The sequence below is a fragment of the Microplitis demolitor genome, chromosome 10 (genome assembly GCF_026212275.2).
Source record: "Microplitis demolitor isolate Queensland-Clemson2020A chromosome 10, iyMicDemo2.1a, whole genome shotgun sequence".
Lineage (NCBI taxonomy): Eukaryota > Metazoa > Arthropoda > Insecta > Hymenoptera > Braconidae > Microplitis > Microplitis demolitor.
This window is the reverse complement of record NC_068554.1, coordinates 711,808-738,806: the sequence shown is the minus strand read 5'-3', so window position 1 is coordinate 738,806 and position 26,999 is coordinate 711,808. Positions and strand designations below refer to the sequence as shown.

At 28.9% G+C, this 26,999-nt stretch overlaps 5 protein-coding genes across 11 annotated transcripts; 2 read left to right on the top strand and 3 right to left on the bottom strand.

Annotated features, from left to right (window-relative positions):
* Positions 1 to 702: 702 nt before the first annotated feature.
* LOC103571709 (post-GPI attachment to proteins factor 2-like) lies at positions 703 to 5,091 on the bottom strand. Of its 3 annotated transcripts, none has more exons than XM_008549963.3 (5): positions 4,952 to 5,091; positions 3,221 to 3,445; positions 2,561 to 2,828; positions 2,106 to 2,303; positions 703 to 1,804 (listed from the first exon to the last, which is right to left on the bottom strand). In XM_008549963.3, exons 2-5 carry the CDS (start codon positions 3,434 to 3,436, stop codon positions 1,671 to 1,673), a joined length of 816 nt encoding a protein of 271 aa, XP_008548185.1. In that variant the 5' UTR covers positions 3,437 to 3,445; positions 4,952 to 5,091; the 3' UTR covers positions 703 to 1,670. The 3 variants fall into 3 exon arrangements, with proteins under 3 accessions (XP_008548185.1, XP_008548184.1, XP_053598399.1); XM_008549962.3 differs by lacking the exon at positions 4,952 to 5,091 and adding an exon at positions 3,840 to 4,403 and having other exon boundaries at positions 3,221 to 3,694; XM_053742424.1 differs by lacking the exon at positions 4,952 to 5,091 and adding an exon at positions 4,295 to 4,403.
* Positions 5,092 to 5,206: 115 nt separating this feature from the next.
* LOC103571708 (ras-related protein Rab-11A) lies at positions 5,207 to 9,536 on the top strand. 2 transcript variants are annotated; one of them, XM_008549959.2, is made up of 5 exons: positions 5,207 to 5,297; positions 5,424 to 5,751; positions 6,708 to 6,903; positions 7,247 to 7,678; positions 7,759 to 9,536. In XM_008549959.2, exons 2-4 carry the CDS (start codon positions 5,712 to 5,714, stop codon positions 7,656 to 7,658), a joined length of 648 nt encoding a protein of 215 aa, XP_008548181.1. In that variant the 5' UTR covers positions 5,207 to 5,297; positions 5,424 to 5,711; the 3' UTR covers positions 7,659 to 7,678; positions 7,759 to 9,536. The 2 variants fall into 2 exon arrangements, with proteins under 2 accessions (XP_008548181.1, XP_053598400.1); XM_053742425.1 differs by having other exon boundaries at positions 5,209 to 5,297; positions 5,427 to 5,751.
* Positions 9,537 to 9,929: 393 nt separating this feature from the next.
* Positions 9,930 to 13,038, bottom strand: LOC103571707 (vacuolar protein sorting-associated protein 72 homolog). Its single transcript, XM_008549958.3, has 7 exons — positions 12,899 to 13,038; positions 12,552 to 12,739; positions 11,657 to 11,877; positions 11,225 to 11,407; positions 10,934 to 11,153; positions 10,666 to 10,866; positions 9,930 to 10,457 (listed from the first exon to the last, which is right to left on the bottom strand). The coding sequence occupies exons 2-7, from the start codon at positions 12,683 to 12,685 to the stop codon at positions 10,226 to 10,228; spliced, it is 1,191 nt and encodes a 396-aa protein (XP_008548180.1). The 5' UTR covers positions 12,686 to 12,739; positions 12,899 to 13,038; the 3' UTR covers positions 9,930 to 10,225.
* Positions 13,039 to 13,199: 161 nt separating this feature from the next.
* On the top strand, positions 13,200 to 22,098 carry LOC103571706 (AN1-type zinc finger protein 6). Of its 4 annotated transcripts, none has more exons than XM_014444798.2 (5): positions 13,200 to 13,537; positions 13,615 to 14,010; positions 19,241 to 19,722; positions 20,168 to 20,336; positions 20,551 to 22,098. In XM_014444798.2, the coding sequence occupies exons 3-5, from the start codon at positions 19,441 to 19,443 to the stop codon at positions 20,697 to 20,699; spliced, it is 600 nt and encodes a 199-aa protein (XP_014300284.1). In that variant the 5' UTR covers positions 13,200 to 13,537; positions 13,615 to 14,010; positions 19,241 to 19,440; the 3' UTR covers positions 20,700 to 22,098. The 4 variants fall into 4 exon arrangements, with proteins under 4 accessions (XP_014300284.1, XP_014300287.1, XP_014300288.1 ...); XM_014444802.2 differs by lacking the exons at positions 13,200 to 13,537; positions 13,615 to 14,010 and adding exons at positions 18,402 to 18,586; positions 18,671 to 18,763; XM_014444801.2 differs by lacking the exons at positions 13,200 to 13,537; positions 13,615 to 14,010 and adding an exon at positions 17,854 to 18,395.
* Positions 22,099 to 24,495: 2,397 nt separating this feature from the next.
* LOC103571704 (juxtaposed with another zinc finger protein 1) lies at positions 24,496 to 26,956 on the bottom strand. The gene is made up of 6 exons (XM_008549953.3): positions 26,845 to 26,956; positions 26,619 to 26,766; positions 26,243 to 26,404; positions 26,025 to 26,136; positions 25,803 to 25,946; positions 24,496 to 25,665 (listed from the first exon to the last, which is right to left on the bottom strand). Exons 2-6 carry the CDS (start codon positions 26,716 to 26,718, stop codon positions 25,131 to 25,133), a joined length of 1,053 nt encoding a protein of 350 aa, XP_008548175.2. The 5' UTR covers positions 26,719 to 26,766; positions 26,845 to 26,956; the 3' UTR covers positions 24,496 to 25,130.
* Between the last annotated feature and the right edge of the window lie 43 nt (positions 26,957 to 26,999).

Sequence of the window (26,999 nt, the reverse complement as noted above, 5' to 3'; positions counted from 1 at the left end):
ATAATAATAGTATTGATAAATATAAAAATAATGTAAATTTTAAAAAAATTTCAATTTTAAAATTGGACACACGTTTTTTTCGATATTTTAAATATCAAAGTTTTATTTAAAATCATTACACGTGCGATTTAATTTAACATTTAACATATTTTAATTATGTCTTTAGACAGATATGTGTGTGTTGAGTAATTTCCATCTCTTTTATTTAGTTCTTCCTCCCATAAATTCAAAATTTATTACTATACATACATATATCCTTTCATTTGTAATTTAATTAATTTCTTTTTTTTTATCACTTTATTTATTCACTTCAATCACATGATTAATCTCTACCTCGCCGAATTACACTTAAAATACAGTGATAACTTAAGAACAAATTATTTTAATATTTAAACATAAATAAAAATAATTGATAAATAAATTTTAAAAAATATATATCAATTAAAACGAGCTTTGACATTTAATTTTCTCTATAAAATAAATCACTGGAACTCGAGATACTTTTACAGTATCGTTAATTTTTTCTATCATGTATTTACTGTATATATTTTACATATATCTATAAAATAAAATATCAAAGTATTGTTATAATTAAAATAAATACAAAAAAATTACAACCATAAAAAAATGATCAAAAAACATAAACTTAAAATATTTACCAACAATAATAATAATAATCTTATAATTTATCCGTACATTTTAAAGTACGTTGACAGTCTACGTGCATTTTAATTACGTTTTACTTTTATTAATGAAATATTGTTATTATTTGTTTTTTTATCATTTCTAATAAATTACAGTTTCGTAATTATACTTTACACTAGATTTATTTTATCATAATAAACATAATTCAATTATTTAGTATTGACAAAAAAATTTATTATAATTACACACTTTTTTTTTAAATTAATATCCGCTCATGTTTTGCGTATAAAAAAAATTCAAAGTCTCTACGGTTTTTTTTTTACCGCAATTGTTAAATATAATAAATTTTAAATGCATTTATTTATTTATTTTTTTTTTTTTTTAATAATAATATCCTAAGGACATATTTAATATCTCGTTAATTAAAATTTTATTATGCCGACTAGACTGCATGAGTAAAACGACTAGATGTCTTATTGCACTCGTAGTTTACGCACACTCATAAATTATCTAATTAATTAATTAATTAATTAGCAATAATTATTTTATCAATTTACTATAAATTGTCAATCGATTATCCATCAACTTTAAAAAAAAATTTAATATATTCATACATATATATAATGCACGGTATTAATAAATAATGAATATATCGATTGTTCATCACGTTTAAATTCATTTTTGTAGCTTACAGACATTAATATTTTCACTCCATAATAATCAGTATAAATCTCTGTTTAGAGGTACAACAAGAAAAGGCCTTATCACGTTCAATATCATCTGACAAGTGCCCAGTGCCATTTTTTTTACTTTATTTAATTATCAATAAATAACTTTATTATTGTTTTTAGTTTTGGAAGCATCAGATTCGAGATTGGCAAATGAATTTCCTAGAAGTTAGCGTCTAATAACGAACATCAGGGCATCAGGCACTTAAAGATGAAATTAATTAAAATTTTAGTTTAGTTATAATGACAATTGTTGTTATTATTCATATTAATTTATCGATTAATTATTTACAATCATTAATCGAGTTTCGTCGCGGGTAATCCATATCCGACAATTAATTGTTCTTTTGGAAAATCCATTATTACAGTCACGTGAAAACCCATATTTGCACATGCTATTATATATTCACACAGTGAAAACCAACTAAATGCTGTAAAAAAAAACATTTTAATACTTCATTTAATGTAATTCGTTATTTTATTTAATTAATTGAGGAATCACTTGAGTTTGCGCGTTGATAAGAAGGACTCGGAAGAATTTTTTTCATTAATAGAGAGTTCTTATAACAAAAAATATTTTTGTAATCTACAGTATTTGAAAAGTCTCCAATGAAGAAAAAAATTTTAGCATCCCAGTGGCTGTTTTTATAAATTTATTTCCGAACCCTCGTCTCCGAAACGCGCATACTCGAGCGACCCCTCAATATCTGTAATAAAAAAAAACGTAATTACCTAAATCATGACACAGCAATCGGTGTTTCAAAAAAAATATTATAAGGCCAACTGTACTGACAATACTGGTAGTAAATAGAATTTCTTTATAGTGGAGGCTTTGTGCGTTGGGCGTCAGTAAACGACCCAGTTTAACTGCTGCCAACATGTACGTCAATGAACTGACCATGAACATTATAAAGATTTTTTCATGAGCATCTGAAATAATATATAAATATTATCCTCTTATAAATTAGATTTAAGCACCCGCGTAAAAAAATGATGCTTGAGATTAATCAGATGACAAGTAAAAGTATAAACTCAAGATATATTATTGGATTTAGTTAAAATAAACATCAATGACAATCCAGTTATCACACTTATGAACTTTAATCATCTGACAAGGTCTCATTGTTAAGCCCGAGATAATCGTTTATGATTGCCTCGGGTTGATGCTGGTTTATAATTTCACTCACAGTAATTTTCTCGATTAGATATATATGTTACGCCACACAATGCGGCTATTTCAATAATATTTAACCAAAAGCACACATTCAATAGTCTGCATCCAATCATTTTCTTTGGCAAATCTTCAAGAGCTGTTATTATTTTACGGTAATAAGAATGGTAGACTGTCGCTATCACGAGTCTTGGTCCAATGTGCAATGCAATTGTTACCCGCCAGAAATATCTCTGTGGTGATACGCCTGTGATTGCTGATATTGATGGCAGGACATTGTACACCTGTGACAAAAAAAAAGTTTTTTTTTTCCATATCATAATCAACTCCTCGTATAAATTTTTTTCTGCGAAAAATTCAAGTAATTTTTACAGTTTAAAAATTTTATCTTATTTTGAAAACAGAGAGCCTTTCAAGTTAAAAAAATTTATATACTGAAAAGTCAAATTTGGAAACTTTTCTAGAATAATTATTAACATTTGAATTTCGAGCAGAAAATTTTCATGACAGTAAATAAGTTTTTTAGTTAAACGAGAGTTTAATGAAAAAAAATTTTCATTTTTTCATGGGACAAATTTTTAAAAATTTAGCGGGATTTTCAAAACTAAAACTGGTCAGTGTGCTGTAGTGTTTAAAAATTAAAAAGATTTATTTATTTATTAAAAAATGAACTTACGCGACAATGTGTTTCATGGATATCATCCTGCTGGAATATATAAGCTGTCACAAAACAAATCAATAATGTGACCAATGGTAAACATGCTGTAGCAACACACAGTTTTCTGAATGATATTGCCAGGTGAATCAAACTCTTGTTGTTATTCCCCACATTATTTATCTCCATCGCTTCCTTGTCCTTATCCTTATCCATTGGCCTCTCAGTTTCCGACATTTATTACAACTAAATATTTATATATATACACATATTTATCCGATCGGTTCCAGTGAATGTTCAAAAAAAATCTGACATTTTTAAAAAAACTCCGTAGTGCATCTCAGCGTTCGTGTTTCAAAAAAATATGATACTTAAAATAAAATATAATTTAAAAAAAAAAAAAAAGAGTAATTTTTTGAATAAGATAGTTGTTTTTTTTAGTTAGATAACTTGTACATTTTTAGAATTGATTATTTACTGCCTACACTTTCAGAACTAAAAATAGAAAAAAGTAATTTTCAAATAAATAAAAATAAAACAAAGTGTAGAGTTGACATATTTATTAAACGTCAGCACTAAAAAATGTAATAGTAAAAAAATATTTCTAGATCTTTCGAATAGATAATTAAAAATTAAATACACTCATCTCGATGCACCACTAAGATGATAAGGAGCACGTAAAAATAATATTCAAACCGCAAATTGTTGAGTTAAAAATGAATAAGAATTACTGATAAAAATTACTGTAGCAATTAATCATTGCGTCGAACATTTTTTAATTAATTAATTTTACTTGTAATACAAAGTGGTGACATACAGTAACAGTAAAAAATTTAAAATAAATAATAAATAACTTTATAAAATATATGGAATCGATTTTATGAGACGACAGGATTGAAACCGACCAACTCGGCAATCCCCATCTGACTTTCATGATCGACGCGGCGTTTGCTGTTTCGCGTTCATCTCGCGTCTCGCGCACACTGCTGTTGCACACTTGCACACATCCATATGCACACTTACAATAATTAGAACACTTTTGTTATCACAGTATTTTATTTTAAAGTGTTTGCTTACTTATACTTTCTTAATTACCTTTAAATATGCGCATTAATATTTGAAATTTTGAATTTATGCGCACACATGCTAATCTAATTTTTTTAGTAAACATATTGCAACATTACAACCACATAACTCATCTAAATTCAGCTGTCCACATGACAGCTGCAAGTAGATAAGATACAAACTCTGCATTACCGGCAGTTGGGTAAAAATTTTAAATTTCAATGGTTTTGGCGGCAACTTTGAAAAGGCTCTGCAAAGATTCTTCTTAGAGATTTTTTCTTAAACCGACACGAAATTTAAAACGAAGCTCAAAATATTTCTGTATAATTTAACAATCTACGTTTTAATTTTTTAAAATATTCATATTTTAAAAGAAAAACATGGACAAAGTTTCCGCTTACTGCACAGATGCAACAAGGACAGAACCGTTCGTCGACTTAAGTGTGACAAAGAAAAAAGTTCAGACCCATTGCTAATTATTATTTGACGTTAGATATTTTTATTGGTCAAAATCACGAATTTCAGCCATTGTCACCTCTTAGGGAGCCCCCGGATGACTCTCTTGTGGAAAGTTAAGTTCATGCTTTTAAATTTAAATTTCCTACATTTTCGTTCGGATCTCTATCACTCCCCCATTTAAATGAATACTTTGTTCTTTAACTACTGACGGTAATTAGGAAATCTTACCTTCGTCTTCGGGTTTGTAATCATCATATATTTTTTCCTTCATCATCGAAGTTGGGATGATAAATTTTCCGTATTATCCATTCCATGCAATAGTATTTGAATATTTGAAATCTGGATCATCAATATACTTATGGCATCAGGATCTAGATAATGACAACCACCCATGTAAAAATGAAAACATAAAAAAATGATAATAATAATAATAATGCTTATGCGCAAGCGCAAATAAAAATAACAATACGCATGCGCAAAGCTCTAAATTTGGAGGGGCGTAGAAAGGAGGCCATATTGTACAGTTAAATTGAAAGAAAGAAAAATAATTCTGTTGTACTATCGTCTCGTGACCGTGAGTTTTTTTTATTATACAATTAAATCGTACAGTGTCAACTGTCCGATGAAAAATTTTTTTTTTCTGTTAAATTACCACTAAAATATTTTCGATAATAAACAATAATTGTTAATTAACTTAAAGCAGGGGCCAGAGCGACTTGGGTAGACAAGAATATAAATTTTACCGTAGACAGAAGAGCAAGATAAAGAGAGACAAAGATACAGGAACTAGTGCTCAAGTTTATTAGAAACACACACATACACACACTGTAAACCCGAACAAGAATCCTCATAGATTTGTCCATTGTGTATAAATATATATATTTATATATCTATCTATATACAATATACCTACTCAGTGATATCTATAATCAATTAGACGTCGATTTGTAGCCGTGCATACGTTCCTCGTATTCTCGCTGACAACGAGATGGGCACCAGAGACGACGAGTACGATTATTTATTTAAAGGTATTCATTTTATTTTGTATATCATCATCATCATTATTTATAAATTGTCTTCAACGCCATTATTTTATGTATCGTCATAATTATTAACCGCCTTCTTGTTATTTTTATCATAAATCATTACTCCATTCAATATATAAAAATAATAATGAGCGAAAAAAGAAAAAAATCGGAATCATTGACATTGAAGAGCGAAGACGCACGTCATGAAAACTGACGTTGGCTACGAGTTAGCATGAGTGTCGTGAGTTAACGGACTCTATACTCAACGACTCATCCTATCAGTTGTATTTAACTGCTAGTGTGTTATTTAGCTGCTCATACATTTGCTCAATCGCAATTTATTATTTTTTTTTCACTGCATTGTGTTTTTATGAAACCAAATGACAGGATAAATAACAAAAAATTAAAATATTATTTATATTTATATTTATGTACATTTAGTTTACTTGAAATATTGTGCAATTGCACTAAATGTCACAAGTTTATGTACCACACGGTATCCAGAGAAATGATATCATCATTTAGCCAAGTTAATATCAACAATTACGATTACTTATTTCTTAAATTTATTTTTTATTTGTGCTCGATGACTGGGTATCATTATGGGAACGATCATATGTACTTGTAACGAGAGCTTATTAATTACCCTCATTACCTTGAAACGTTTTTGAGTCACCTCGTTAAATTTATGTATAAATTTATAATAAAATGATAAATTAAGTCCGATTGAATTATTCGGTCACGACAAATATTTAGATAAGGCAGTAAATTAATATTAAATAAAATTTAAAAGTAATAAAAGTTGATTGACATTTACGTGGGAAGATTACGAGCCGTTAATATATGACCACTTTGGGGTATTTTAAAATATATTAGACGTCTATTGGACGTTTTAAAAATTAATTTAATGTAATTTAATTATATTGTTAATAATTTTTAAAATAAATTTATTACAGTGGTTCTTATCGGAGACTCTGGAGTAGGAAAGAGTAATCTTCTGTCGAGATTCACCCGCAATGAATTTAATTTAGAAAGCAAGTCGACAATTGGAGTTGAGTTTGCGACACGAAGTATACAAGTAGATGGCAAAACTATCAAGGCCCAAATTTGGGACACTGCTGGCCAAGAACGTTATCGAGCCATAACTTCTGCGTGAGTATAAGAATTTATTATTTTAAATTTTAACTCACACTTATGGCGCGAAATTTAAATTTTAAAGTTATCAATAAAAAAGTGTGATTGGTTTTTTCAAAATATCTCGTCAACTATCAACTTTTTGAAAAATTTATAAGATAAATTTTTTGTAGCTCGTTAAATTCTCTACAAAAATGAACTCTTATACTTTTTTTCAAAACTTGATAGTTAGTGAGTTATTTAAATTTTAAAACACACATCCAGTGACAATTATCAACTTTATTGTTGGTTTATAAATAATTAGTCATAAAAACATTAACTACTGTCGGTTTTAAATTAAATTATGTATATTATATTGTAGGTACTATCGTGGAGCTGTGGGTGCATTGTTGGTGTACGACATTGCGAAACATTTAACGTACGAGAATGTCGAGAGATGGTTACGAGAATTACGAGATCACGCAGATCAAAACATAGTAATAATGCTTGTGGGTAACAAATCTGATTTGAGGCATCTTCGTGCTGTACCAACTGACGAAGCTAAAGCATTTGCTGAGAGAAATGGTCTTTCATTTATTGAAACATCTGCTCTCGATTCTACAAACGTTGAAACGGCCTTCCAAAATATATTGACTGAGATTTATAGAATTGTCTCGCAGAAACAGATAAGAGATCCGCCCGAGGGTGATACCATTAGAGCACAAAATGTCGAACCGATTGACGTTAAGCCGACAATGAGTTCGGATGGAATGCGTAAACAATGCTGCCAGTGACTCGCCGCACTGTTTTACACGTAATTAATACTCACTAAAATTATTTTACCTTAATTTACTATAACAGTAATAATTATAATAACAGAAAATATATTTTTAGAATCAGTAATAATAAGGGAGGAAAAATAAAAGTGGTAGCTGGTGATAAATATTGCAGGTGTGTAACAGTACGAGAACTAAGACTATGTGTGCGGGCCTGTACTCTCGTACGCTAAGTAACGAGGATCTCTTTGCCTCAGTTTAAAAAATATTTAAAAAATAAACTAAACTTCGGGGGATGCTACAGACAATTGACCTCAAGGACACTGAAATTCAAATGATATCTCGCTCGTGATCGTGGCCGCATTTTGCGAGCGGTCTGCAATTTTATTTAATTGTCGCTCGTACGCGTACAACGAACACTTGTTACTGTTGTCTTGCACAACGCCGTGTCCCCTGGACAGCTGTCTTCAAAATCTCCAAAGCTCTCTCCTGAAATTTTTTCAACATCCATAAATCTATAAATATTATTAAAAATCTACAAATATATATTTATATTTATATGTATACACTTATCTACATGTATGATGTGACGTGATTTATTAAATCACAACTACTCATGTGTCATAGATATAGATATGGATATAAATATATACATAAATAAAATGCAGACTCACATACATAGGAAACAGACGTAATACACACCACACCATACAACAACATTATTATACATAATTAACTCACCACATGATACATAAAAAAAAAATTAAAAAAATATATGTTATAATAATAATAATAATTAAATGTTGTATTACCGCTTCTTTGTAATACATTATACAGTTATTATTCTCTACGCATAGTGTGACGCGACTTATATTAACGAATTTTTAATAATAATAATTATATATATATTTATCATGAAAATATGTGTAAGTACTCGTGTATCACTGCGGGCACTTGGATGACTGAAAAATTCATTTAAAAAAAAAATCCTCACAATTAGTTTGACAGAAAATATAAAATGATACTGAAGTTAACTGACGTCTAATAATTTTTGAATTTTTTCCAAATGAACAAAAGAAAAAAAAAATATTTTAAAAAATTGCACCTCTAGTTTTTTTAATTTTCTACTTGTGCATAATTTTTTTTTTTTTTTTTTTCATTGTAATCAATTTGTTTAAAAAATCCGGAAGTTTTGTCTGTTAACTTCAGGATCGTGATATCAAACAATTTTACTAATTTTAATTTGTAGAAAAAAAAAATGCAATGATATATTGCTCACTCCGTCGCGCTCTCGTAGTTTATAAATTTTCGACACCATGCTACCTGTGGCTTTTGAATCTTAGTTTGTTTTTTTTTTTATTACAAGAGGCTTTTCTTGTCAAGAGCTGTGCGAAAACATGAGTATGGAATAATAATTATAATATTAATAATAATAATTAATATAATATTAATTAACTAATGTCCGTAAAGCAATGAAGACCCAGGAGATATTATTTTGATTATCGTATATATTAATAGTTGTTTTCATTGCGTAGTTATAATGCAATCATCTAAACACGGTGTACGAGTTTATTTGTTACATTACATCGTAATTAAAATAAAAAAGAAAAAATTAATCAAGTAAAGTTAATAATAATTTCGTAGTAAATAAAGTCACTGAAATAATGAACAGTAAGTTGTAAATTTATATGTCTGCTTTTTATCACTACGCGAGATTAAAGGAAGTTAATTTTATTTAATGCTTTAGGGTAATTACTGATGCGTAATAATGTTAAAAAAAAACAAACACCACATTATGTATAATTCTCTAACCATATTTTTAATCAATGTTATTATTTTAATAGTTGGAAAAGGTACAATACAGCTCACGAGCTAAGAAAAAAATTTTAAAAACCATTTCACCATTTTTTTTTTTAATCCTCAAAACATGTGAAAGTACATTAAGAATTTTTTTTTTTATTTTAATATCGATACATTTTAAAATAAAATAGAAAAATCACAACTTCGTCTTGATATTTTTGAACTGCGGCAAAATAACCGTAAAAAATTTGAGATGTAAAAGAAATTCCTCCGAATTCACTCCACGTCCCAAAAATTTCAGCAATAATTTAATAATTTCTACTTCAAATAATAAAATTAATAATAAAATTTATACAAAGACAAAACATATTTTTTAGCAGAATTCAAATTTTAAATTTTCCGGTTATTTTGTCCTACGGTAAAATATTACAGGACCGCCTATTTCTCAATTCGTACACGGGCTGGATAAATAATCAAAGAGACTGGATATTAAGAAACTTCTTTCATTTATTTATTTATAAATTAATAATTAATAATAATAATAATTACCAAATAAAATAGAGACAAAACTAAAAAAAAAAAATTAAGTAATCAAATAAATATTAAAGACTTTTTTTGTTGACCTCAAGTAAAAAAATATTCATTGTTCTATTTTATTGTTGTTATTATTATTATTAGCAATGAGATATTGGTCACTTAGTAAGGAGCAATATGTAGCATGACGTCGGATTGTTATTGATTTTATTTTCAGAATTAAACAAAGCTAAATCTGACGTAGTTTCACGCTAAGGCGTTGAATAAATCGACGCTGACTCAAGTCTTACTGTATTTTTTTGGACTGCATGCTGGTTTTTCTGTCTCCACTCCAACCATCTGATTAAATCAGCATTATTTGCGGTATCACTTGTGTCAACCTTTGTTTCCAATTGCTGATAATAAGCTTCTCGTAGCAGCCGAAATGTTTGGATATTACGGTAAGGTAAATTCGTTACTGGATCCCGGTACTTTGCTGGCAATCTGAACAAAAAAATTTAATAATAAATTAATTAGCGTGCAGTCCGTCCCAATTCCCAGCCCACTAACGATCGAGTCCTCAGAAGTACTCAGAATAAGAATTATTTCATAAATAAAATATATACGAGCTGGATTAGTACCCAGGTACGGAAAAATCAACTGGAAACTTAACGTTGTACCTCCATAGAAATAAAAATAAATAATTTAGTACCTAGTGATAGCACAGAGTGACCTCAAAGTCCGTCTAGGTGCGGGAGTTTTCTTAAATGCTTTAAGAAATAATCTGTCTGACTCAAAAGTTATAAATGTCCTCTCGTAATATCCTTTGTGAGCTGCTTCATTCTCATTAGACTTTTTCTTTGTCTGTTGATTAGACTCTGATTTACTATCACTGTCTTTGCCATCTGTTTCTCTAAAAATATAACAACTTAGTATATAGTTATCATTTAGTAAAATATATAAACAAACTGATTTCTTACTTAATTGACTCAGGTGTGTCTGACTGTGTGTTTGCATTTGAATCGTCAGCTGGTTTGTCGTCTTCATCATTGATTGTTGTTTTTTCATTTTCTTTATCAGGTGTCTCTGATAGCACCATTATTGGCATTGATAATGACTGATACCTTATCATCGGCTGGGACTGAGTTTTTCTTACAGCTCGAGTGTTTTTCTTTTCGCTCTCAAGCTTTTGGTACTTTTCTGAACAAGTAAATTAATAAATTATAAGCAATCAACAAAAAACGTTGATAATAATAATAAAGATAATTAACCAAGTGATTTAAGATTTATTTCTTCAGTCTCCAATGCTTCTTCCAAAAGTTCTTCTTGCGTAGGCTTCCAGACATCATTTCTTACTTTCTTGACTTTCCGTCTCTGATCTTCATTCCTTTCTTTTAATCTTCTTTGTGTTGCCGCCGACTTAGCAGCCGTTGATCTTCTTATAGACTTTCTTCCTAAAATATAATTATTTACAGAGTAATATAACAAAAAATATGCGAGGCTCTAGATTGTTCTGGTGAAGTAATTGATCAAGTGACTCATCTGGAATTTCCCAAGGATATTGGCCGTGAGATTTTTTTTTAAATTTTATTTTTGGACTATTGAGTAAAAGACTGCAATAGATAAAAAGCTGGGGAAATTTTTACTGTGGACTAATCGCTGGTGACAAGTATTATATTTTAAAAAATAAAATAAATATTGACCTGTACTGTCATTTAAAAATTTTCTTCTTTTAATAATACGGGGTTTTTTTTCTTTAGTAATTGTCTTCGGCTGTGCAGCAACTGGCTTAGGTTCTTTGTAAGCCTTTGTTACTAATCTACGTTTCTTCTTCGGCCCTTCCTGTTCAGGATCTGATACCGGCTCATCATTTTCATCGATACTAAAATCTGAATCAACTTCATCTTCACCTTCATCTTCTTCCCTGAATAAAAAAAAATCATAATTCTATACCACATTTATATCTATTGTAAATTTATCAGCTTTTGACAAAAACATAATTTGTATTTTCCAAAATTAATTTCAGACAATGACCTAATAAATTCATTGTCATTTAAAAAAAAATTTACCATAATAATTTTAAAATAAACGAATCAGTTTCGTGGATGAATAATTACTTGTTATTTAATGTTTTTTATAATTTTTCTAACTTTTCGTTGGTTTTCCAAATTTATCAAGTACTAGAAAGACAAAACTAAAATTAATGCATCTTTTACCCATACCGACATACTGACTGTAATTAGTTTATCTGAGGACTGTCCGTAATTAAGAAAAGTAACTTGAAAAGATTAAAATAAAATTATCATACTTTGTAATTATTCCATGAACTTTAAATCCCCAATCTCTAAGCTTTTGTCCTTTTGAAGTTTTAAATTACCCTTTTTCCGGTAATTTAGAAAATTCTACTATTTAATTTTCTGTACACTTGATACTTTGTAATTAGTAAATAATAACGATGCGGAAAGTAGCCGAGCATTTAAAATTAAAATTTTAATGATAATGATTTTAATAAATGAATTTAAATTTACAAATCTGTGATTCGTTTATTTAAAATAAATATCAAGGATATGAGACAAAATAAAAATAATAAAAATTTACATATAATCATTGTCTTGTTCAACTTCTTCAAATCCACCGTAAGTTGTTTTATAAAAATCATCTTCTTCTTCTTCATTTAACAACTTTGCCATTTTATTACCGGCATTCGCACGTTTTTCTCTTGTCGATGCCATTTTTTGCAAATTTATAAATAAATAAATACAATCAAAAATTATTTACTAGCCAATCTAGAAAAAAAATAAGGTTATATATCAGTGATATATGAAAGTATGATAATTAATCAACAAAAAATTTCTTTTGCCAAAAACAAAACAAACAAAAAATCCACTTGTTTATTTATTTAGTCAGTGCAAAATTCTCATAAAAATTAACTGACAAAAACCCACCACAAAAAACAGTATTAATATTTATATATATTTATATACATATATGTAAAAAAAATAAATAATGGCGGCAGCGGCAGTAAATTTAAAAATTACAAAAAACAACACAAGATGGCGCCGTAATAAGAAAATTAAACGAACGTTGGTTGGTAAAATACCCAGAGGCCAGAGGACAGCTGGCCAATGAGAATGAGGGTAAAAAATAGACGAGGTCGTGGATCTGGACTTCAGCTAGTGCATGCTCGGAGCCTCGAGAAGGAGAGTTGGCTTAAGTAGTTTTCTACAGAAGTAAAGTGGGGATGTTTCATTACTCGGTTATCATCGGGCCAGTTCGGATCACTCGTGTGCTAGTGTAGATGTGGATGTACGAGTGTGTACTTGAGTTTAAATTTTATTCTCGTAGTTGACTAGTATCAAGTAAAGCAGAGTGGGGTCTAGTGGGGTGTTGGTGTTGGGTAGGAAAGCAACAGAGAGCAAAGAGCTGAACCTTAGCAGCAGTAATCAGCAGCAGTATTGGTCTCTCTGTTGGTTGATTTGGTAGAGTTTCATTTCGTAACGGGAGAGTTGGGTGTGAACGTTTCTACACATTCTAAGTTCCCTATTTTTATTATTATTATTATTATTATTATTAACATAATAATTGTTAGTTTATTGTTGTTGTTATTATAATTATTTGAAAATTTAAATAGTTAAAACGTGAGTGATTAATATTTTTTTAGTTTAGTTGTTATCAAAGTAAACGACAAGACAAGAAGTAGTAAAAGGCGAGTGAGTATCAGCGGCAATAAAAACGAAAAAGAGAAATATTTAAAAAAAAAAGAAAAAATAGTGGCTGTGGCTGTGCTGTGAAATCAGTGTGAGCGGTTTGCTAGCACACGCATCGGTCATGGTATTGGAATAGGAGAAACGAGAAAACTTAATCAAGATTTTAAAATATTACACCAGTACCGTCAGCAATAACAATAATAATTATTAAAATAGTAATAAAAAATCCTAAATACGCTGGAGAGATAATTTCTCGTTGTAAATTATGTGGGATTCTGTCGCAGGATTACAATCAGCCACACGTCTAGTCAGCTGACATATTGCGCCCTGCTACACCACAGTAGCCTTCGGTAAGTGTCGCAATAAAACTAATAAGCTTTACTTTTATTAAACCATTTGAAAGTTTAACTATTTTTAAAAATGTATAAAACCTCTGATAAAATATTCAAAAATTACCACGCAAACGTTGATACGTTGGAGATCGATCCAGGTGATTTATCAATCTCGTGTAATTTTATTTATTTAAACTTTTAAAATAACAGTAATCGGATTAATGCAGTTATTGTTCTTACGTTTAGTTCGTCATTGTACGTGCGTAATCATGATCCATTGCTGTGGGTGTGATCCAATCACAAAGCTTGTACACGAAATATATATTTTATTTCGCACAAAGAAACTACGCAATTGGAAGTTTGTATCGTGTGCGTATGTGCGTATGCATTTAAATCTGTGTTCAAATTATTATTATTATTTTTTTTTTAGTTTCTGATGTGGACTGGACCCTGTATTATTTTTTAAAAATTAAATTCCCACTATTACTCTTTTAACGTTACAAATTTCATCATTATCATCCTAAACTCGGCTACGACGTCGTCTTGGTTGTAGTAATTCTCCTCCACTTGCAATCGTCATTCTCGTCTTGGTTCGTCGATCAACGACGCCAGCGCCGAACATGAGAGTCTACTCACACGTTCTTTACAAATATATACATATATATATATTTATGTGTGTTTGTACTGAACCCCTATACGTTTATCTGTGTGCCTGTTATTCCCCTCTTCATTTCTCATATATATACATATATATATTAAATAAATGTGTTCCTTTCATTTGCTTACGCTCTGCTTCGGAGTAGTCTTCTCACCCTCACCTTCACCCTTACCATCGTAAAATATATAACAGAAAACTACGTTATATTACTGCATGTAGATATACTATAGTATAACACAATCTATCAACTAATATAACTCACAATACATATATGTTTTAAATATAAATTCATACAAGACATTATCAAACTATACAAACTCTAGATAATGATTATTTTGATCTAAAGGGTTAAAGTTATACTGGTTACTCATTGCTACTTGCCTTCATATCATCAATGTATCATTACACATAAAAATATATGTATATATATATATATATATATATATATATATATATATATATATATATATATATATATATATATATATATGTATGTATATGTATCATTGGAAACTTATGTTTTACTTTCGTCACACTTTTACTCGCGCGTGGGTTCCCATTCGCCTCGATTCTCTTTCCCTTTCCTCCCTACCATGCCACGTTTCCACCTTCCACTGTTGTTTTTTTCTTTCTACTCATACTCATACAGTAGTACTTAACAGTAACTACATAAATATATGATACAACATACACAGTTTTAATTATCAACCTATTTTCGAGGCTATTTTACTCATTAGCAGATGAGTACTCAAAAGTTACTACTTAAACTTATACTCTTGCATCATAAATTTTATTAAATTTCATATACATATACATATATAATATATTAGTCAATTTTAAATTTAAGAAACTATTGCACACATCAATTATCTCAATGGCTTACACACGGTACTTTATTTTGTTGTGTGATAATTTAAAAAACGTACGATATTTTATTTTAAAAATAATTGTTATTTTTCACGTGAGTCAATAACACCAGTACGGTGTTTTAAAATACAATGAATTGTCAGTAAACTTTAACAAAGCTCACATTAAATACTAAACAATTATTTACTTATTTGTTATTATTACTCTTACTGATAATGATAACAATAAAATTATACGGTAAACGTATGTGCAACGTGACATTGATAACAAATATTCAAAATATACTTCTTAATCATTGAGTATTTAACAAAAGATATCAATATAAACTTATTATTCATATTTTTATCCAAGACTCGGTTTAAATATTTTTTAATTACTCATATTGACATAATTTTTTTAAATTTTAATTACTTGCTATTAATTACTAATGACATTTAAAATTTTTTATAAATAAAAAAAAATTACGTAAATTAATAACAATTCCAATAATTGCAATTATATAAAATATGACAAATAATTATTTTCCACTGGTTTGCTGACAAGAGTTTAGAGAATTGAGACATTTAAATAAATGTGCAATAATTAAAAACATTTAAACCTGTCCTTGATACTCAGGTTATTATTCGGATAAATTTATATGCATGTGTATATATATATATATATATATATATATATTATATTATATGTCCTTCATATAAACAAGACACATTATTATAGAGTGACAAGTAAAGCGAATAGAGCCTATCTCATCGTCCTTCGCACAACCTTTGTTTCATCGGTTGGTTCGGTTTAAACGCAAGCGAATATACGTCACTGTTTTCTCAATCTCAGTTCTGTTGTGTCCCAATCTAAAAACACGCTGATCAACACCCAGCTACAACACACATATCTATATAAATATAAAGTGTTGAGAGTTTAAAAAAAAAATATGTATGACCCATGTACACGTGCGATGTTGTTTAAAAAAATACTACTCTTTATTAAACGCTAAATCCTTGGAGCAGTACCAAGTCTTGCTACTGTATTTCCGGTTTTTCTACAAAAAGAGCTAAATATATATTTTGAGAATAAAGTTGATGACAAAGATTAATTTTTTTTATTAATTGTCATGCTGAAAGAGACATGACAATTTTAGTTTATGAGTTTTAATGTTGCAGACATGAGACAAATTTTAAATTATCAATAGAGTAAATAATTAATAAAATAAAATTTTGTAAAAATGCGCATTTGAAAAATTTTGAAATTAATAAGCGCATTTTTTCAAAATATTATTTTTTAAATTATTTATAATTTTAAATTTGATGTCTGCTTCATTCAAACTCATTTTAGTTTTAATTGTCATCAGATAATTTTTTAAAATTCATCACCCGAATTTTTAAAAATTGCGTCAGTATTTACGTTCATTAAAAATATATAAATTTTGTTTAATTACTGCTACTCTAAGTATCATTAATAATTATCAAAAATAACAACAATCGTACTCTGTTAAATTAAGGTCATTGTTCTCACGTTGCTCCAGATGTCAGATTAATGAACTTCATTGACAGATAAAATAAATAAATTTTCAAAATATCTGTTTTGAATTTCCTGTAAAAAATATAAATAAAAACTCAAAAATTTTCAAAATACAAAAAATTTCTGTCGTATTCAAAGAAAGTTTAATTTTGTCAGGGAAATTCAAAAAAATTTAAGAAACAAAAAGTTGAATTGTCTTAGTTGCTCAATAATTGCGTTTCATATTTAATTTAAATAAATATATATTAATATTAATAATAAAACAAAGTTTGTGATTTATCACAGGCTTGTCCTATTCTTAATTTACATTAAAAAGACGAAGCCCTGAAAATAATGACTCTGGAGGCCATGTGACAGCGCACAATACGCACTGCGCATGCATTACATACAATTTAAATATATACTAGCGCCATCTCTAATCTTCCCCTTCCTCAAAAAAAAATATATATATGTATATATATTTTAAGACAAAACTCTATAAATTTCTTCTCGGTTTAAAAATTTCTGAAAAATACGATATTTATAATTAATAAAACAATGAAATTAATGATAAGAAAAATAAAAATGATTACAAGGTTAATGATCCGAGTGATTAAAATAAATAATAATAATAATTAAAGTATATAACGGTACTCAGAGGTGTACAAAGTCGTCTTCAATATGAATGGGTCTTAAGGTCGCCGTTGCGCGGTCGCCCATCGGTGATTTGACACAGAGTAGGAACTAGTAGGACGTAGTGCGGTCTTTTCATGGCAAGGAGCAAAGAGGGGAGGGTACAGAGTACTGAGCATGGAGCATGGAGAGTAAAACGGTCGCCGTCATGAAAACATTCGGCAGTCGTTGTCGTTGTTGTTCTTCCTCCGTCCTTGCTGGCTCAACAGAATTCAACAAATATCGAACGCCTCCTTTCTGTGTATTCGGACACGACGACGACGGCGAGTTTTAATACGTGATCGTCGTCGTAATTATTATTTTTTATTATTATTGTTATTTATTTATTTTATTTTATTATTTTTTATTTTTTTTTTTTTTTATTATTATTTACTTCGCAACGAACAAAATCCAGTGACGGTGATAAAGCCACATTCAATTTAATGGACAGAGGTGAAGTGAGCCAACGAGTAAAGTGTCGAGACATAAAGATACGCCGCGGGGAAATCCTCGTTCTGTCCAACCCGTGGTTTTTTTAAAATACTTACCTTTAATTCTGGTGCAAGTGAGACAGTGATAGCTGGGAGTAATGAAGAAGACTAATAACTGATTGGGTTTAAGAGAGTGAGCCAGCAGATAGTAAAATTACACTAGAGAGAGAGAGAGAACAAACGAGATCTAGGGGAGAGAGAGAGAGAGAGAGAGAGAGAGAGTGAGTGTAAATTTTAATTCTGTGTATGATAACTAGGAGATTGGATAGACGGGTTTAATCGTCGACGAGCGTGCGTTAATATTCTTCCGTGATACAGACATGGGACTGAAAGCCAGAGCTCGGGTTAATGCTTGAAAGCACTCGAACTCCATGTTGTGCATCGGTTGCAACACTATATTGCGTACTCAAAAGTGAGTGATATCATTATATATCCACTGAGTATTTCATATTACTATTGTTATTATTATTATTGTTATTGTTATTATGCTTTGTAGCGAACCCTACTGTCATGGTCATTGTGTCCGCGGGGTGAATTAACTTAAAATTATGTAAATAAGCTGCCAAGCCCCGTTGGTAAAACGCGAGAAGTAGGAGTAAAAAATAGAAAAAGAAGAAAATACTTATCCATTTATTCACATGAACACTACATATTTATATATTTTTACTGTCAACATGTCAACTTTCTTTATCTTTCTCTCTTTCTTTTTACTTTTTTTTTTTTTTTAATTAATTAATGATGCAGAATTGCGATACTGAAAATAGCAGACGTCAAAAAAATTTTTTTTTCACCAATAATAATATGAAATTTGTATTTTAAAATGAAAAATTTTCCGGTGTCTGCTTTCACTATCGTCAATATATTTTTATCTGTCATAAAATATGACTTTTGGCCGAGTCTTGAGACTATGGATCTTTGGGTATATATTTAAAGCCCAATATAAATTACTGATAAAAGCATTGAGATAGAAACAATATATATATATAAATATGAATATAAAAATTTATTGATAAGTATTGAATATAAAAATATTAAATAATAATAATTATTATTTTTATTGTTTCAGGTAAACGTAAAGTGACAGCCAGTTGTGGACAAACGATTGACGCACGAAATACCATAAAAATTAAAACAAACCGAGGATACTGCAATTGAAGAAAATAAAACAATAAGCGAGATAAAATAATAAATAAATAGAGACTTTTATCTAAATCAACAAGTTGAAAGTTGAGTTAATAAACATAATAAATAAATAAATAAAATAAAATGGAGCGTGAGTCAAACCCGATGCAAGCATTGTGTCGCAGCGGCTGTGGATTCTACGGCTCACCAGCCACCGATGGCCTTTGCTCTCTCTGCTTCAAAGAGAACCTCAAGAAGAAACAACAACCCCCTGTCTCTGCGGCAACTGTCTCAGCCTCACAAACTGTGTCCGGCAACTCCGGGTCGCTGCAGAGTTTCAGTAGTCCAGCATCTGCGGGTACCACTGCCCAGCCAACCATTCCCACAATTCCACAGTCCACGACAGATTTGTCAAGTCCCAAAGAGGTAACACACTCTTACTTTTATTTTAAATTAATATCGCTCATGTTGAATAATAATCGAGATACAAAAAAAGAAAAAAAAAAGAAAACGCAGCTTGGAATATTTATTCATTTATATAAATTAAATTAAATGATTATCATTTGTCATGGTTTCGCAAATAATTATTTTCTATAAAGATTTAAATTCCAGTTGTATTATGCGCTCTGGCGATGGTTCATCTGATGAGAAACCAGTAAATTTTTTTTTCTTTTCATTTTTAATTAATTAATTAATTATTGAGTGACATATTTTTAAAATTAATTAGTAACTTTTAGTAAAAGGTTATTAAGTGACACGTGACATTTAAATGAAATATGTTTATTTATTTATTACTTTAAATTACTGTCATTTGGAGTCTATATTTTATCAATTATTAATTATTAATTAATGATTATTATTAAATTAACAGGTAAATAGGGACGAACAGGAAGCTGAAGGTGGAGTAAGTGGCGGGGCAGCTGAAGGTTCGGTCAGCAGTGGCGACACGGATGACTGCTTTGATGGAAAAGAGACTGACAAAGAATTCAAAAAGAAGAAAAATCGTTGTGTTGTATGCCGCAAGAAAGTTGGCTTAACTGGTAAGTTAAATAAAATAACAATATATGAGACATCACACGCCCCATCAGACACCTTTTTTATCTAAGGATATTTTTTTAATAAAGGACGAGTCAGTAATAAATTTAATGAAATTTTTTTTCTGGGATTCTGCGTGCAATTTCTCATATTAATAAATAATAAATATATGAATTGATAAATAAAATTTAAAATAATTTATTATTTTTGTTGCTGAAGGATTTGAATGCCGCTGTGGTGGATTATTCTGCTCTGTGCATCGATACAGTGACAAACACGATTGCAAGTTCGATTATAGAGAAATGGGTGCCCAAGAAATTCGGCGTAACAATCCAGTTGTTGTTGGTGAAAAAGTGCAAAAAATTTGAACTATTTTAGTGTGTAGTCGTTGGGAAAATGGTTATAACTATATAAACAAAACAAAATATTATAATAATTAAATAAAAAAAACAAAAAAACAAAAAAAAAAAAAAAATGAAAAAAAAAATTATAAAATAAAAAAAAAAACAAAAAAAAAATTAAAATTAAGCATGAAAATAACGAGATAAATTATCTGGCAGCTGATTGCACACTGGGAATGGGATATGATTAATAATAATAATTAAAAAAAAAAAACAAGTAAAAATTAATACATGAAATGTATGGATGTACAAGTGATTGATTGTAAAGGTTTGCTGTGAGAATGTCATTTAAAAAAATGGTTATGATTATTATAAATAAATAATAACAATCAACAAAATAAATGAACATTCAGTGTATTTCGGATGTGGGTAGACAAAGTTATTAAACAAAAATTTTAAACAAAATTCTATATGTATGTATGTAAGAATGAGTAAATTAAAATATGAGTGTCAGTGCCATGTCGGATTGTCATCTGAGTTTTAAAATGCGAAAAAAAACATCTGGTTAATTGCTGCCAGTTTATTATAATTATTATTATTATTATTTTATCTATCATTATTATTATTATTATCTATTATTATAATATTATTATTATTATTATTATTATTATTATTATTATTATTATAACAGCTATGGTTTATTATTATATATAATAATTATTAATTTACTTAACAGAAAATCATCTGAAAATAGTTAAATTTAAAAAGCAGTTAAATTTAAGTAGACTAAATTCCTGGTGCAGTCAGTCAGTCAGAAGTTAATCTTGTTGAAGAGGCAGTCGATTGGATCCAGTCGAGGAAGCCGAGCTATGCGCGAAAAAATGTTTTCACTTGTATCAATTATTATTATTATTATTATTTTTGTTTCTATATATTTAGTAAAGGGAGTGTTGTTTAGGCAATGACTGACGTTGATGGGTGATCACAATTATAGATTAATTGGTAGTCTAATAACTATTAAGTATATTAGCCGATTGATTCATAAATAATGCAATGAAGTATAAGTAGTAACTGTGTGTTTATGTCCAATCTCACGAAGAATATAACGAGCATTATTACTCATTAAAAACAAAAAAAAAATGTTTTAAATTACATGCGAATGCTTATTTACGCGAATTAAATACCGAGTTTTTTTTTTTAATTTTTTTTTTTTTTGTAATTAAATAATTAAAAATTTATTAAATTAAATAAATGAAAAATGATAAAAGATATTTAAAATTTAAAAATAAAACCCTTGGCTTGCCAAATGCAGTACGTTCAGCGTATTGTCATTGCTTGGAACTGCAATAAATAATTTTATTCATGGATTTTTGTTTACACAATTGTTAGAGTGTTAATTATTATTAATTATTAATATTATTCAATACTTTTTGATTTTTTCTTCCTTGGCTTTAGACTTTTTTTTTTTTTTTTTTTTTTTTTTTAAATTGTAACATTAAATATTTTCATTTAATTACTGAGATTCGTGTTCCGCCCACGATCATTTTTAAATTAAAAATCCTGACATTAAGAAAGAAAAAAAAAAAAAAAAGAAAAAAATGCTGGGAATAAAAGAAGAAATTAAAGTAATGAGTAGTTGAAGCAGTTTTATTTCATCATATTGATGAACATAATCGATGTAACGTAAAAAAAAATTATAATTAATAATAATAAATTAAGATAATTTTTTAAACTTAATTACACAAGCTGGTTGGTTATTTATTAATAATTATAGTATTATGTGTAAACCAACTAGATGGCCGGGATTGAGATCGTGGACGGAGTACTTACGCCTTGGCTCAGTTGCTTTAAATATTTTTTGCTTACTATTATTATTATTACTAGTGATAAAGAACCGTTTCGTGAAGCTAAATACTAATAACTTGTAATTCAAATTGTCATTATCGTTTTATTTAAATGAAAAATATTTAATTATTAAACGTTCAATTATTACTAATAATAATTTTTAAACTCATCTATAAATAAATGCTTTTTATTTCGCTCTTGTTAATTGTTTTTAAATTACAATTAATATTTTACATTAATTAGTTCAATTGTTTACTTATAAAAAAAAAAAAAGAGGGGTAGTAACTTTAGTTTTTCGTGATTCTAGATAATGGTCGAAGTCTTCCTATAATTATTAATTTTCACATCCTGAAAATGATGTTAATTTACGCTGTCCTTGAATTCACTAGAAAAAAAAAAATGAAAAAAAAAAAATTCGTTATAATTTACTATAAGATATAATTAATAAATAAATAAATTAATTAAACATTAATGTAAATAGGCTGAATACTTACGGTATCGAAATATAATTACACAAAATATTTGTTCTATTATAATTTTTTCGTTGATAGCACCATCGATAATAATAATTACATTATAATTAAATTAGTGTAAAATCAAATAAAGTCCAGGCCTTATATATTATCATTGTGTAGACAATATATATATATATATGAATATATATTATAATTATAAATTGCAATAAATAACGATCGCTGTTTACAGATTATTAAATATTTCGCGAATTATTAAACGCTTTTAACACAGTGGTAACTTAATATATTAATTAAAAGAATTATTAAAAATAAATATATATATAAATATACTTATAGGTATGAAGAAAGATAAATATATAACACGTGTGGAAGAGTGCGCACATAATAAATTTATCAGGTCTTTATCTTATTTTAGGCATAGCATATTTTTCTAATATCACAATATCGATAAAAGCCTTGTTTGATATTTACCGTACGATTTAAATAAATATTATAATTAATACGTGAATAATAATAATAATACTAATAATTATATGTAGTAAGAGATTATATAAATATTAACTATACGATATGTATGTACACTAGGCAACAAAAAGATCAAGATAAAAAAAATTAACAACAAAAAATAGCGTTTGTACTTCGCTGACCACAAGGACGTAATGATGCTTGTAATTAATAACTTTAATTAATATCGTTGCGGGTGCCATGCATGAAGAAATTATTCTTGTTTAAAATTTAATGGCGTAAAGCCAGACTATGTTGACCCGACAGAAATTTTAATCAACACAAGGAGAAATTACTATGACCACCCTGATTACAGTAATTTGTAATCGTTGTCAATTTGGCTGCCCAATTTCAAAATACAAGACTCCTGGAACTAAAAAATCTAAAAAATTTGTCTCTTATTGTGTTTTGAAAATGTACAGCTGCATTTTACTATGGACAGTAATTTTTTCTTGTGTACAGAAAAATTGTTCTTGTATGAAATTCTATGGCACCTGCTACGATAAACAATTAATGTATTTGTATTTAAAAATCATAAATTTATCGTCAGTAGAAAATCTCTTGCTACTTTTTAAATTCACATCTAAAATTTAAATCCAGTCTGAGCAGAAACGATCTCCGATTACATGACCCTCTAGTTGTCAATTGGTACAAAATTTCAAACATCAGGTCCGCGTGTCAAAACTGAGGTTTTTTACTGACGTCGCGATGATTAAAAAAAATCTAGTATTAACATTAAGATCCGCGTGGTTTAAAAAAAATTACGAATTTTTATCAGTACCGCACGTTCCCTCTTAAAAGATTTCCTACACTAGCAATTTTAAAAAATATAATAATAATCTATATTTATATATATATTAAAAGACTATTAATATATTAATAATAAAATCTACAAATCCGAATTCCCAGTACCCTACAAATGAATGTAATTAATATTATTACATTTAATAATCAACTTAAAATACAAAAAAAAAAAAAATATAAAATGACAAACAATGAAAATTTTTTGAATGATAGCTACAGGAGCCAATTAATATATTTATTTTTAAAATTTAAATAGCATTATGAATGTAATAACAAATATTATTTAAACTCTATATAAATTATCCAATAATATTTAAATTCATAATTAGTATCAGGCGTTTTAAATTTTAAATTTCATCACAATATGAGTATCCATGAGTTACGACAGCAAACGAAATTTAAAAGCCAAGGAAATATAAATATATACATATATATATTTATATATTTTTACCTTTATCAAGATTGAGCACTCGTACGACATACGATTGCGCAAAAGATTTTAATCAATTAAGTAATTAATTAATCAATATTAATTTTTCCACATGGCATTCGTTGCTAGTTATCCCAGAAAGACTTAAGACACACTAATAATCATGTAATAATACAATAATTGCTCAAATGTACAATATTTACTAATTGTTTCATTTGTTTGTTAATTAATGTCTCTTTTTATTTATTAATTATTATTATTTAAATGACATACGCGAGCTTTAAAGACTTAACGTCAAAGACATGCATGTAGCAGCATGAACTCTTACAAATAAGTTCATTCAAACGACGTCCAATGTATTGACATGTGTAATTTATTATTATTATATATGACTAGTACTTAGTACTCGTTTTTGACATTACGACGTTGAGTATTACCTTTAGATGTACCAGTAAAATACTTTTGTATGTTACGTCCGTTAACGACTAATTGTTGGTGATCACTTCTGACAACACCCTGGGCTGTCAGCGGTGGAGTTGAAGCCGGAGTAAGTATTCCCAGATCATTGTCATCGCATTCAACAACTTCTGCTTCAGTGAGCACTGACTTTATGTAACCGTGATCTTCAATTGCTGATACTTTGACTTTTGCTGTTGATGAAGAAGAAGAAGAAGAAGTAGAAGATGATGATGATGAAGGTGAAGGTGAAACCTTAAAAGAAATTTTAGTATCTCCAGAGCAATTACCAGCGACATTACTTTCAATAACAGAGATTAAATTGTCGTATTCACTTCCAGTCTTGATAAATGATTTATTGGGTAATTTTATTTGTAATCCTGTGGCGTTGCAATTGTGCTGAATTGCGGCATGATTTTTTAGGCCGTACGTTGTTTTGTAACTCTTACCACATGAGCACTTGAACGGCTTGCGGACCCTAAAATAGTTATCGTATAGTTCTTTGTGTCTGGTTTATAAAGTAAAAAAAAAAATAAAAGAAATAGTGAAGATTAAGAAGTAAAAATAAAAATGTCAGACGGTTGGTGGTGAATAAGAAGAATATAATGAACGTACTTGCCGTTGTCTCTATGACCATTTTTAGAATGATACTTTATCCCATTGACATTTTTATAACGCTTTTTACATCCAGGTACTGGACAAACGAACGGCTTATCCGTGTTATTATTGTTCTGATTGATTATTGTTTGACCGACAACCCTGGGAATAAGAAGCGTATAATCGAGTGGCAGGTGATTCTTTCTTCTTAAGTAAGCGCTCCGCTATGCGCCCCAGTACCTGCTCCCATATCGTAGAATGTAGTCCGATGAAAATTCTTCGGATGTCGCCCACGAGTCATTGCTGTCCTCTGGTCCACTCGTCAGGTCTTCTCCTTCCTCGGCTTCGCTTCCTTTAATTTTATATTTCATTTTACCACCACCCGGATCATGTCCCGGACTTTGCTCATTTACCGGCAAACAATTTGCCCAGATATTAAAAAATAAATTAAAAGCTACCTGTTGGCGTGACATTTTTACACTTGGACGTCGAAATACTTGATTTGTTTCTCGTCAGTGTTTTTTCTCTGGCTGCATCGGTGAGGAAACGTAGAGCATAACTAAGTGGTATACATTGTGGCTGCTGTTGTTCGAACTGTTCGACGACAAGTGGATCATAGTCTATTTTTTAAAAAATAAAAATATTTTATTTCATTTAATTATCAACTGTCAAACATCAATTGCTAATTACTGATTATTTAAATATATAAAATACGCTCGTGCCCAGATAACCTCCAAACTCTACCACAATAATAACAAAAAAATTCAATTAATAATTAATAACAGCGAAAATAAATACAATAATTACAATAAAAATAATTATTGAGTTAATTACCGATATGTGTTTCTTCAATATGTTGAATTAAATGTCCTAAACTTTTGAATGTTAAACCGCAAGCATTAAATTTACAAACGTTCAACATAAATACGGCCATATCAATGATAAGTTTAAGGTGACAGTCAAGTTGACAATTAAATAATTACTGTAAAAGAAAAATTATAAATTAAATACACTGACAACTGTCAATAATTTCAAATAATTAATTGAGTTATTAAATTACAGAGCAACTAAACTGTCATCAATTAATTTAAATGTCAAAAATGATCTTCAGATGTCAAGTAATTAGGATTTATTTTGACTTCTAATTGTTAACCTGAGGAACTTCGGGAGAGTTCGTCTCTGCTCGGGTGGTCGATAAAGTGACCCAGGGTGTGG